Source organism: Salmo trutta, chromosome 21 (assembly GCF_901001165.1).
Source record: "Salmo trutta chromosome 21, fSalTru1.1, whole genome shotgun sequence".
In the NCBI taxonomy this organism is placed as follows: Eukaryota; Metazoa; Chordata; class Actinopteri; order Salmoniformes; family Salmonidae; genus Salmo; species Salmo trutta.
Window position 1 is genome coordinate 17,430,233 of NC_042977.1, and position 12,884 is coordinate 17,443,116.

Sequence of the window (12,884 nt, forward strand, 5' to 3'; positions counted from 1 at the left end):
ATTAGGGCATTGATGTTGGGCCATTAGGCCTGGCTCGCAGTCGGTGTTCCAATTCATCCCAAAGGTGTTCGATGGAGTTCAGGTCAGGATTCTGCGCAGGCCAGTCAAGTTCTTTCACACCGATTTCGAGAAAACATTTCTGTATGGACCTCGCTTTGTGCAGAGGGGCATTGTCATGCTGAAACAGGAAAGGGCCTTCCCCAAACAGTTGCCACAAAGTTGGAAGCACAGAATCATCTAGAATGTACTGTATGCTGTATTATTAAGATTACCCTTCACTGGAACTAAGGGGCCTAGCCCAAACTATGAAAAACAGCCTCAGGCCATTATTCCTCCTCCACAAAACTTTATACAGTGAGGGGAAAAGTATTTGATCCCCTGCTGATTTTGTACGTTTGCCCACTGACAAAGAAATGATCAGTCTATAATTTTAATGGTAGGTTTATTTGAACAGTGAGAGACAGAATAACAATAAAAAAATCCAGAAAACCGCATGTCAAAAATGTTATAAATTGATTTGCATTTTAATGAGGGAAATAAGTATTTGACCCCTCTGCAAAACATGACTTAGTACTTGGTAGCAAAACCCTTGTTGGCAATCACAGAGGTCAGACGTTTCTTGTAGTTGGCCACCAGGTTTGCACACATCTCAGGAGGGATTTTGTCCCACTCCTCTTTGCAGATCTTCTCCAAGTCATTAAGGTTTCGAGGCTGACATTTGGCAACTCGAACCTTCAGCTCCCTCCACAGATTTTCTATGGGATTAAGGTCTGGAGACTGGCTAGGCCACTCAAGGACCTTAATGTGCTTCTTCTTGAGCTACTCCTTTGTTGTCTTGGCCGTGTGTTTTGGGTCATTGTCATGCTGGAATACCCATCCACGACCCATTTTCAATGTCCTGGCTGAGGGAAGGAGGTTCTCACCCAAGATTTGACGGTACATGGCCCCGTCCATCGTCCCTTTGATGCGGTGAAGTTATCCTGTCCAGAAAAACACTCCCAAAGCATAATGTTTCCACCTCCATGTTTGACGGTGGGGATGTTGCTCTTGGGGTCATAGGCAGCATTCCTCCTCCTCCAAACACGGCGAGTTGAGTTGATGCCAAAGAGCTCCATTTTGGTCTCATCTGACCACAACACTTTCACCCAGTTGTCCTCTGAATCATTCAGATGTTCATTGGTAAACTTCAGACGGATATGTGGCTTTCTTGAGCAGGGGGACCTTGCGGGCGCTGCAGGATTTCAGTCCTTCACAGCGTAGTGTGTTAACAATTGTTTTCTTGGTGACTATGGTCCCAGCTGCCTTGAGATCATTCATCAAGACCCTCCCTTGTAGTTCTGGGCTGATTCCTCACCGTACATGATCATTGCAACTCCACGAGGTGAGATCTTGCATGGAGCCCCAGGCCGAGGGAGATTGACAGTTATTTTGTGTTTCTTCCATTTGCGAATAATCGCACCAACTGTTGTCACCTTCTCACCAAGCTGCTTGGCGATGGTCTTGTAGCCCATTCCAGCCTTGTGTAGGTCTACAATCTTGTCCCTGACATCCTTGGAGAGCTCTTTGGTCTTGGCCATAGTGGAGAGTTTGGAATCTGATTGATTGATTGCCTCTGTGGACAGGTGTCTTTTATACAGGTAACAAGCTGAGATTAGGAGCACAACCTTTAAGAGTGTGCTCCTAATCTCAGCTCGTTACCTATATAAAAGACACCTGGCAGCCAGAAATCTTTATGATTGAGAGGGGGTCAAATACTTATTTCCCTCATTAAAATGCAAATCAATTTATAACATTTTTGACATGCGTTTTTCTGGATTTGTTTTTGTTATTCTGTCTCTCACTGTTCAAATAAACCTACCATTAAAGTTATAGACTGATCATTTCTTTGTCAGTGGGCAAACGTACAAAATCAGCAGGGGATCAAATACTTTTTTCCCCTCACTGTAGTTGGAACTAGGAAAACTGTTCACCTGGAATCCGCCAAACCCAGATTCGTCCGTCGGACTGCAAGATGGTAAAGCGTAATTCATCACTCCAGAGAACGTGTTTCCACTGCTCCAGAGTCAAATGGCGGCGAGCTTTACACCACTCCAGCCGACGCTTGACATTGTGCATGGTGATCTTAGGCTTGTGTGCGGCTGCTCGGCCATGGAAACCCATTTCATTAAATTCCCGACGAACAGTTAATGTGCTAACGTTGCTTCCAGAGGCAGTTTGGAACTCGTTAGTGAGTGTTCCAACCGAGAACAGATGATTTTTACGCACTCGGCTGTCCAATTCTGTGAGCTTGTGTGGCCTACCACTTCGCAGCTGAGCCGTTGTTGCTCCTAGACGTTTCCACTTCACAATAACAGCACTTACAGTTGACCAGGGCAGCTCTAGCAGGGCAGAAATTTGACAAACTGACTTGTTGGAAAGGTGGCATCAAATGACGGTGCCACGTTGAAAGTCATTGAGCTCTTCATTCTACTGCCAGTGTTTGTCTATGGAGATTGCATGGCTGTGTGCTTGATTGTATACACCTGTCAGCAACGGGTGTGGCTGAAATAACCGAATCCACTAATTTGAAGGGGTGTCCACATACTAGTGTATCTCTATGAGAAGAATAACACGGATAACACTGGAAAATATGATATCTAATGGTAGACTTTAAAAAATATGTTTTTGTTTTCCAGGGATTCCCTCTCCAATCAGATTTCCAGAACATGCTCAACTCGTCCGGTGGGCAGGGACTGTCCCCATCCATGGACTACAGACAGGTGTGTCGGAATGGGCCCAGCCAGCACCTCGACTGGACCAGCGAATACTGTGGCAATGGGTAGAAATACTCATCCTTATTATATATTTTTATTTTATTTGATTTAACCTTTATTTACAGTTGAAGTCGGAAGTTTACAAACACTTAGGTTGGAGTCATTAAAACTTGTTTTTCAACCACTCCACAAATTTATTGTTAACAAACTATAGTTTTGCGCAAGTCGGTTAGGACATCTACTTTATGCATGACACAAGTAATTTTTCCAACAATTGTTTACAGACAGATTATTTCACGTATAATTCATTGTATCACAATTCCAGTGGGTCAGAAATTTACATACACTAAGTTGACTGTGCCTTTAAACAGCGTGGAAAATTCCAGAAAATGATGTCATGTCAGATAGGCAAATTTACATCATTTGAGTAAATTGGAGGTGTACCTGTGAATGTATTTCAAGGCCTACCTTCAAACTCAGTGCCTCTTTGCTTGACATCATGGGAAAATCAAAAGAAATAAGCTAAGACCTCAGAAAGAAAATTGTAGACCTCCACAAGTCTGGTTCATCCTTGGGAGCAATTTCCAAACGCCTGAAGGTACCACGTTCATCTGTACAAACAATAGTACGCAAGTATAAACACCATGGGACCACGCAGCTGTCATACCGCTCAGGAAGGAGACACGTTCTGTCTCCTAGAGATGAACATACTTTGGTGCGAAAAGTGCAAATCAATCCCAGAACAACAGCAAAGGACCTTGTGAAGATGCTGGAGGAAACAGGTACAAAAGTATCTATATCCACAGTAAAACGAGTCCTATATTGACATAACCTGAAAGGCCGCTCAGCAAGGAAGAAGCCACTGCTCCAAAACCGCCATAAAAAAGCCAGACTACGGTTTGCAACTGCACATAGGGACAAAGGTCGTACTTTTTGGAGAAATGTCCTCTGGTCTGATGAAACAAAAATATAACTGTTTGGCCATGATGACCATCGTTATGTTTGGAGGAAAAAGGGGGAGGCTTGCAAGCCGAAGAACACCATCCCAACTGTGAAGCAGGGGGGTGGCAGCATCATGTTGTAGGGGTGCTTTGCTGCAGGAGGGACTAGTGCACTTCACAAAATAGATGGCATCATGAGGGAGGAAAATTATGTGAATATGTTGAAGCAACATCTCAAGACATCAGTCAGGAAGTTAAAGCTTGGTCGCAAATGGGTCTTCCAAATGGACAATGACCCCAAGCATATTTCCAAAGTTGTGGCAAAATGGCTTAAAGACATCAAAGTCAAGGTATTGGAGTGGCCATCACAAAGCCCTGACCTCAATCCTATAGAAAATTTGTGGGCAGAAATTAAAAAGCGTGTGCAAGCAAGGAGGCCTACAAACCTGACTCGGTTACACCAGCTCTGTCAGGAGGAATAGGCCAAAATTCACCCAATTTATTGTGGGAAGCTTGTGGAAGGCTACCCAAAACGTTTGACCCAAGTTAAACAATTTAAAGGCAATGCTACCAAATACTAATTGAGTGTATGTAAACTTCTGACACACTGGGAATGTGATGAAAGAAATAAAAGCTGAAATAAATCATTCTCTCTACTATTATTCTGACATTTCACATTCTTAAAATGAAGTGGTGATCCTAACTGTCCTAAGACAGGGAATTTGTACTAGGATTAAAAGTCAGGAGTTGTGAAAAACTGAGTTTAAATGTATTTGGCTGAGGTATATGTAAACTTCCGACTTTAACAGTAGTATGACAAAGCAGAGTGGAGAAACATAGCAGATATGAGAGTATGAATGGAGTTCATATTCAGATTGACCTTTTGGGCTGGTTTCCCAGAAATAGATGAAGCCCAGTTATGGACTAAGAAGTTATTTGAAATGAGATTCTATTTTGAGCAAGCTGTGTATTCCAGGAGGAATCGTTGACCAGGAAACTAGCCCATTATGTATTGCTTAAACATCTATTAATTAGAACAGTTTCTAACTGAGGTTTCTATCAATCATTCAAATTGTATTTTAAATGTGTTTCATAACACAAAGTCTGTTAAGAAACATTGATTATTATTGATTGATTACTATTCATTATTATTTGTCATGGTTCCTCTCTGTTATCTTCCTTCAGAGCTCTGCAGAGAGACAAGCCTCTGTTCCTGACCTGATCTGACCTCTAACCTCTACACACCTCCACGCAACCAGACCCGCCGGTCCACATTCAGTCCCACTCTTTATTCACTGAACCAAGGCATGATTATCCTCTCCCCCAGTAGAAAGTCCTTGACCACCACCCCCCACTCTGGCTGAACCATCTGACCAACTGACCGTCACTCAAAAACAAGAAAGACATAAGCACATATGGCAAAACATCCATATTTTGATATTTGTGGTTCTTTATGATCTACCTTGAAAAAAAATCATACTGATGTCATGAGTGGGTTTTGGATAGTTTTGTAACAAACACCCTTCCCTGATGTTAGATAAAAAAAAGTAAAGTTCTGGACTTTTTAATTGTTGGCCGTAAAGGCAGAAAGAAAATGTGCTGAAAGAGTTGAACGGTTAGGCAGCACTGTCATATCTACTGATGGTTCGTTGGATCGTTACTGATATATCGTTGGATTGTGTTTTGAGGAAGACAAGCTGTTGACCATTTTTTGATTGTGACCATTGTTCAAATCCCAGAAGTTAATTTAGCACTTAGGGGCTTTTGGGTCTTTTTTTCCCCCACACATAGCAAGATGTAAACCAAAACCCCAAACTAACAGACTTTTTGAAAGGAAAGACAAGATGTTTTAGCCTTTGAAAGAAATTAACAAAGAACACGTGTTATATTTCTATCAGTCTTTCCCTATGTCTCTCTGTCTCTCTCTCTGCTACTGGACTGCCTTAGAGACTGCTGTGTGTCTTTGAGCAGAGTTGTGTTGCTCTTTCTAAACTGATGATGATGATGTTCATAGGATCCTCTGTGGACTATGCCTCGGCTGGTTAGTGTAGCCATCACCTCAAGCTGTACATAGATTTTTGTTTTACTCTTCCTCCTAGAGTATAAAAACAAAAGCTTTTTTTTCCCAAGTGCAGTGTGATTGTGAATTGGATCACACCGGTTTTAATTTAACTATCAAAGAATAAGGGAAATTGATTGAACAGCTTTTATAGCTGTTTGGATTTTATTGGGCGTAGGAATTGTCAATATAATGATATTTGTAAGATAAAACTTGGTAAATCAGTTGTTTTCATCCTCTGAAATAACGTCGTAAACGTTGGCTGCCCTTTACCTGGAAAACATCACAAAATGTGAGGCAAATAAAAACAAGTTTAATTTTGTACAAGGACAAAATCCTTTTTTTTGGTACAACTTCTGGGCATATTGATTATTGTCATCAAACTCCTGTATCTGAGGTTGTTTTTCTTTATCAGCAGAAAGTGTCTGATAATGAGAGGAGATTGGTAGAGACAGATTGGTAGAGTGGCCATATATAACCCTGACATCTGGCTTGTCATCGCTCTTCTGATCACTCCGTCACTCTCTCTCTTTCTCTCCGTCAAGTCTGTTCATCATGCTGCGCCTATTTATGAAACAATAACAGTAGGTGTTTTTTTTTAAGTCCTTATGTTTAATAGCGTTGATGATGGCTGTCTTCTCTGTTCCATTTGGGTTTTCTTTTGGCAGAAAAACGTCTCCAGGCAACAACAATGTGAAGAATTGTATTCTTATTTTTAGTTTCTAATGTGTTTGAAGGAAATAAAGTCAAACCTGCATTTTTTTGTGCAGTAATCACTCACTTTTGGATTCCCTGAGTTTTTATTTCAACCTAAAGTGCCTGAGGGGTTGGGAGAACATAGACAACCAGAGTCCTAATTGTGTATATCCTTGTCTCAGAGTTTGAGAGTAGGTGTCGACAAAAAGTAACAATTTCAGCTTTATCGTGAAGATTAAAATACTTATATGAAGATGTTTTGTTTTGTTACTGTAAACCAGTAGTTATGGGGATTTAGTTTGAGTTGGATTTATTTGCACCAAAGAAAACAAGTGATAGTCAACAATACAGATTTTTTTTTTTAGAAAAAGAAACGGGGTGCAGGTTTGTTTGGAAGCCCAAACAAAGGCTTATATGAAAACCACACCACAGAAAAACACTAAACAATACATATGTATCACAATCGCTGGATTTCAGGGAAGAAAAATACTTGTTTATATTCAGTCTTCTACTGTGTTATGTTGTGTACAATTTCAAGACTATGAACTGTACATACAGATGTAGACTGTCACAGCCAGCACAGTAATAACTCATCAATACGGATCAAGAGATTGATGAACACCAAGTCAGCAGCTGTTAATATCATCCCCGCCAGACCATTTTGTACATGGTGTCCTAGTTGGTCAGTTTGACCAATTCATTAACATAATATCAGCTAACATTATGAATACCGGTAGTACGTTTTTGGATCATTATCAAAATGGGCCTAGAGATTGTGATTTGCTATTTATAAAAAAAAAAGGGGAGAGTATTTACGATAGTGTTAAAGTTTCAAAGTACAATATGTATGCTCTTATCTATCAGTATTGTGTTTGTTTAAGCTAAGAACAATAGCGTGTGCTGTGGGTGAGGGTTGGCGTGTGTTTATCGTGATTCCATTTCATCTATCTTTAACAAGTTACTCCGAACAACAATTTCCTCTTTCCATCTGTCCAGTGCCTATGAATGAAAATATTATGCACAAGTCATGTACCCCATAGACTAGGAGTTGCCAACTCTCCTCATGGAGAGCTACTGGGCATGCAGGCTTTTGTTCAAACCCTACTTTAACATACCTGATTAAGCTGATGAAAAAGCTGATGAGCAGTTGATTAGTACAAACCCAGTAGTTCTCCAGGAGGAGGGTTGGCCTCCCCTGCCATAGACTGGCCTGAACGCCACATGAGAAAGACATCAGTAGCTATGCACTGCCCTCTGGTGGCCAAAGGATAGAACAACATGTAAAACAATTGCATTAGCAGGGAATACATGACCAGAAGGGGGCGCTAGAGCTAATGATATAGTACAGGGGTACTCAGCTCTTACCCTACAAGGTCCGGGGCCTGCTAGTTTTCTGTTCTACCTGATAATTAATTGCACACACCTGTTGTCCCAGGTCTAAATCTGTCCCTGATTAGAAGGGAACAATTAAAAAAGGCAGTGGAACTGGCTTCGAGGTTCAGAGTTGAGTTTAAGGGATATAGTACCTTACATATCCATTTCTGGGGGTCGTGGTACTGGTGGGGGTGAGACTGGCCTGAACCGGGAAACGGGAGACTTGGGCCCCACCATGGAGGCCCTGGGATTCTTTGACCTCACCTGGGGAGCCTCGTTGTAACTCTGGAGGAAGGGAGAGGAGAGGAGAGCTGCAAGACATTGCACTTTGTGTGGTACAGTCACCTCCAAAATGAGTGGCACCCTTGATAAAACATTAACAAAAAAGAATGTATAGAATAAACAATACCAGTACTGACCTATATTGTAATTTTCCAACATGGGAAATATATTTTACTTGATTAATTATTCAATGGAATCAACCAAAAATAATGAAATAAAAAATTATGAACAAAAATTTGCAAAAAACGATATCATTTTTGCCACCTCTGTTTTTAATACCCACCCTTCGCGAGGATAATGTCACTGAGCCTTTTCTATAATGTTTAATGAGATAGGAGAACAATCTCATTTTGGAGAACATTGGGAGGGATCTTAGATCATTTCTCCATACAGAATACTCTTATCGACTGCCTTCTTCAATTCAAACCACAGGTTTTCAATGGGGTTCAAGTCCGGAGACTGAGAAGTCCACTCCAAATTGTAGATTTGATGGTCAACTAACAGTTTCTTGTTGATTTCGATGTGTGCTTGGAGTCATGGTCTTGCTGGAAGATCCACTTATGGCCAAGTTTCAGCCTCCTGGCAGAGGCAACCAGGTCTTTGGCTAAAATGTCCCGGTACTCGGTAGAGTCCATGATGCCGTTGACTTTAACAAGGGCCCCAGGACCAATGGAAGCAAAACAACCCTATAATAAATAAAGATCCACCACCGTATCTTACAGCAGGTATGAGGTTCTTTTCTGCATATGCATCCTTCTTTCGGCGTCAAACCCACCGATGGTGTGTGGCCAAAGACCTCTATTTTCATCTCATCTGACCATAGCACCCGGTGTCCATGCCATTTAGAAAACTCCAGGCGTTTCAGTTGGTTGCTCTCAATAAAGTTTTTTTCTGGCAACCCTTGCAGAGTTTATTGGCATGAAGGTGGTGTCTAATTGTAGATTTGGAGACCTGGGGCCTGATTCTGAATTAGGAAATTACGCCTTTCTTGCTCACGCCTTTCCTACGCACTTCTCAGTAGCTGGTATTCAGACTGACCTTATGAAGTTGCGTAACGGTCTTTGCAGGCATAGTTCCTTTGCGTGTGCTGAATAAATGTAATTAAACTGCTGAAAGCCCTTCCACTTGCTGGCCAACTGATTTTCTCATGGAGTTTTCATTCAATAAGGATATTCAGTACATTTATCATAAGCTATGCCTTTAAATAGAGTATACCTTTAATTCAAATGTTGTTGATGGACCTGGCAGTGTGTTGCCAGGACAACAACCTCTCCCTCAACATGAGCAAGGCAAAGGAGATGATTGTGGACTACAGGAAAAGGAGGGCCGAACACGCCCCCATTCACATCGGCGGGGCTGTATTGGAGCGGGTCGAGTGTTTCAAGTTCCTAGGTGTCCACATCACCAACAAACTAGCATGGTCCAAACACACCAAGAAAGTCATGAAGAGGGCACAACAACGCCTTTTCCCCCTCAGGAGACTGAAAAGATTTGGCATGGGTCCTCAGATCCTCAAAAAGTTATACAGCTGCCCCATCGAGAGCATCCTGACCAGTTTTTTCACCGTCTTGTATGGCAACTGCTCGGTATCCGACTGTAAAGGCGCTACGGAGGGTAGTGTGTACGGCCCAGTACATCACTGGGGACAAGCTTCCTGCTCCACTCGGGAGGCCCCAGACTGTTCTCTCTGCTACCGCACGGCAAGCGGTTACCCCAAGCCATAAGACTGCTGAACAATTAATCAAATTGCCACCCAGACAATTTGCATTGACCCCCCCCCCCCCCCCCCCCCCCCCTGTTTTTACACTGCATAGTCACTTTACCCCTACCTACATGTACAAATTACCTTGACTAACCTGTACCCCATACCCCCTATATATATACAGGGGGTATGGGGTACAGGTTAGTCAAGATCATTTGTACATAATAAAAATAAAATAAAAAGTAACACAATAAAATAACAATAATATAGCCTCATTATTGTTATTTTATTGTGTTACTTTTTATCAATTTTTTATTTTTTACTTTAGTTTATTTAGTAAATATTTTCTTAACTGTATTTTCTTAAAATTGCATTGTTGGTTAAAAGCCTGTAAGTAAGCATTTCACAGTAAGGTCTACACCTGTTGTATTCAGCGCATGTGACAAATAAAATGTGATTTGATACATCGAGAGAATGAATTCAGAAAATAGGGACCAAAGAATGCCATCTATGCATCATCATCTCCGTTTCAGCACCAACTGGTAGATTTAAAAATACTCTGATCTTGTAGAATATTCAGGAAGATTTTAGGGTTAGGAAAATATGAATCATAAAAAACAGGTTTGGAGAGCCTTTGGAGAGCCTTTACACATCCTGAATGTTCATCCTGGGGAAAAAGTGTACAATAGGATGGAACAATAAATTCAACCATATTGTACAATTTACACGGACGTGACAGAGGAAAGAATTGTAAATGGAATGATGCAGAGTGTAAGCTACAAATTGAAGAAAACTAACACTAATGTGAGAGTTAAAAATGTATGTGGGTATTACTGAAGGTGGCTCTCAATAGTGGCTAATATTTAACATGATACAAATTGAAAATAAAACCGAGAAAAGCCCGGACATAGTCTATAATTAAAACATGAGAAAACGCATACATAAACTCGGCAGGTTCAGCCGTACAGAAGCCTATAGCTCGGGTGTCCAAATTTCATCCAAGCAAATAATGAGGGCTCACAATTAAAATTCAGAATAACGGCACAGCTATTTATAGCCTATTTCACTGTGGGAAAGGGGCGGCAATGCGTCATGTTGATGTGATTATCAGTTTGCTTCCATATGGCTGGTTTCACATTCGTCTCCAGTGATCATAAGGAAAGATCATATAAAACAATTGCTATGTGTATTTACAATCCCCTTCTCCAAGCTGACTGCACATTTACCTAGCTCTTATCAATAGCTCTTTTCATTTATAACATACAGTGAGTTCATGGCGAATGTGGTTTCTATCGAACAAAAATAAAGTAGATTATTTTTTCCACTTTGAACAGGCAGGTTTGCACGACCTTACTCATGGTTTCCCCGAGTTTAAAGATGGTGGAATTATGAAGGAATTAAATCAAGGTCAGAATACGGTTAATCTGCAGACACGCCACCACACCTTCATATCTTCGTACTCCGCCCGAACGAATCGCGTGTGAATAGCATGCTATTGTCATGCTTAACTTCAAGGTCACAGTACGCATACAGAGAAAAGTGCATAAAAAGGGAATAACGTTCCATATACGGTGTTTAACTCGGGTCGGAATCAGGGCCTTGGTCACCCCAAAATGCGACCAAGTTCTGTAATTCTCCATCTGGTACCCTGGGATTTTTCTTTGCCCCCCAAACCAACTTCCTCACTGTGTGTGGAGACAACACCTATACTGGGGAAGGTTACCACTGTTCCAGTGGTTTTAAACGTCCTTATTAATGCCCTAATAGTGGTATGTGGTATATTCCATTTTGTTGCTATTTTTTTGTACATATTGCCTGATTTATGAAGGTCAACAGCCATTTGTCTATTTTTATTAGTGCGTTATTTGCCTTTCCACATGGCGATGGATGAATAAGGTATTGTATGTGTGTTACAAGAGATACTGTATATAATGACGAGCTGGTCTTACAATGGGACGCCCTAACAATGGGAGACGTTGTCCCAAAGGCGCGAGTTTATCGCTGTATTCCCGCTTGGACAGATTTTGATGGGAGTGGATCCTCTCGCTTCGCCTCTTCCTCTCTGGTGTTACCTTATTTGTATAACTCCGGGAAACAGGAAGCCATGAAACACCACACTAACAGAGATGTTTGGAGATCACAGCTTTTTATCTGTACCATTATGGTGTCGGTGACAGCATGGGCTGTGTGCGCCATTTAGTCTCCATTTTAAAGTAGTCCATTTCCTTCTTCTTTTGATGTTTGAAAAAAAGTGTCAAGCTAATATTGGTGATTTACCACCACATGCATTGCTGAAGTCTTGAACCAAATGTTGTGCGTCATTCATTTATTGTGGTCATATGGCTTAAAGCCATTTACAAACTTGGCAAACAAATTTGAAGAAGACAATGCACTGATCACTGACTGATTGCTCCCAAGCCCTAGGAATACCCAACCAGATGACTTCATTAAAATGGTGGAAGCCCTCAATGGCATCATCCATGCAAAAACGTGTTATTTCCAAGTAATGAGCTCTATGGCCACAATACAATTGAGATAACATAAAAAAGTTAAATATTTAGGCAGGTTTTATTTAGAAGAATCTTTAGGTGGGGGGCGGCAATAATTTTGACACATCTTTGAGAGAAACCAAATATTACTTGTTAAAGAAAATCTTTTTTTCTGGGTAAATGTTTTACAATAATATAATTTCCCCTTTTTTTCTCTCAATACAGCTGTGTTTAGAATTATTTGTCTTTCTTCCTCATCTTTATCAAGAATGCCAATCATTTTCTAAAGCTCTATTCTACTGTATCTTAGTCCTCAGCCACTCTGATATTGCCCATCCATATATTTATATTTTCTTAATTCCATTCCTTTACTTAGATTTGTGTGTATTGTATATGTTGTGAAATTGTTAGATATTACTGCAGTCGGAGCTAGAAACAAGCATTTCGCTACACCCGCAATAACATCTGCTAAACACATGTATGTGACCAATGAAATTTGATTTGTAGCCGTTTTGTCATGTTCACTTTATACTCGGACATCTAGGCCTAATATAAAGCATTATGAGTTATACATCTCTACCACTCACA

General features: G+C 40.9%; 1 protein-coding gene across 1 annotated transcript in view; it reads left to right on the forward strand.

Moving 5' to 3' along the window:
• Positions 1–6,533, forward strand: part of LOC115156838 (thymocyte selection-associated high mobility group box protein TOX) — a 59,232-nt gene extending 52,699 nt beyond the window's left edge. Inside the window, exons 9-10 of the mRNA XM_029704583.1 lie at positions 2,676–2,818; positions 4,880–6,533. Coding sequence (XP_029560443.1) covers positions 2,676–2,818; positions 4,880–4,916 — 180 coding nt within the window. The 3' untranslated portion in view covers positions 4,917–6,533. The remainder of the gene's footprint in view (positions 1–2,675; positions 2,819–4,879) is intronic.
• The last annotated feature ends 6,351 nt before the right edge of the window (positions 6,534–12,884 follow it).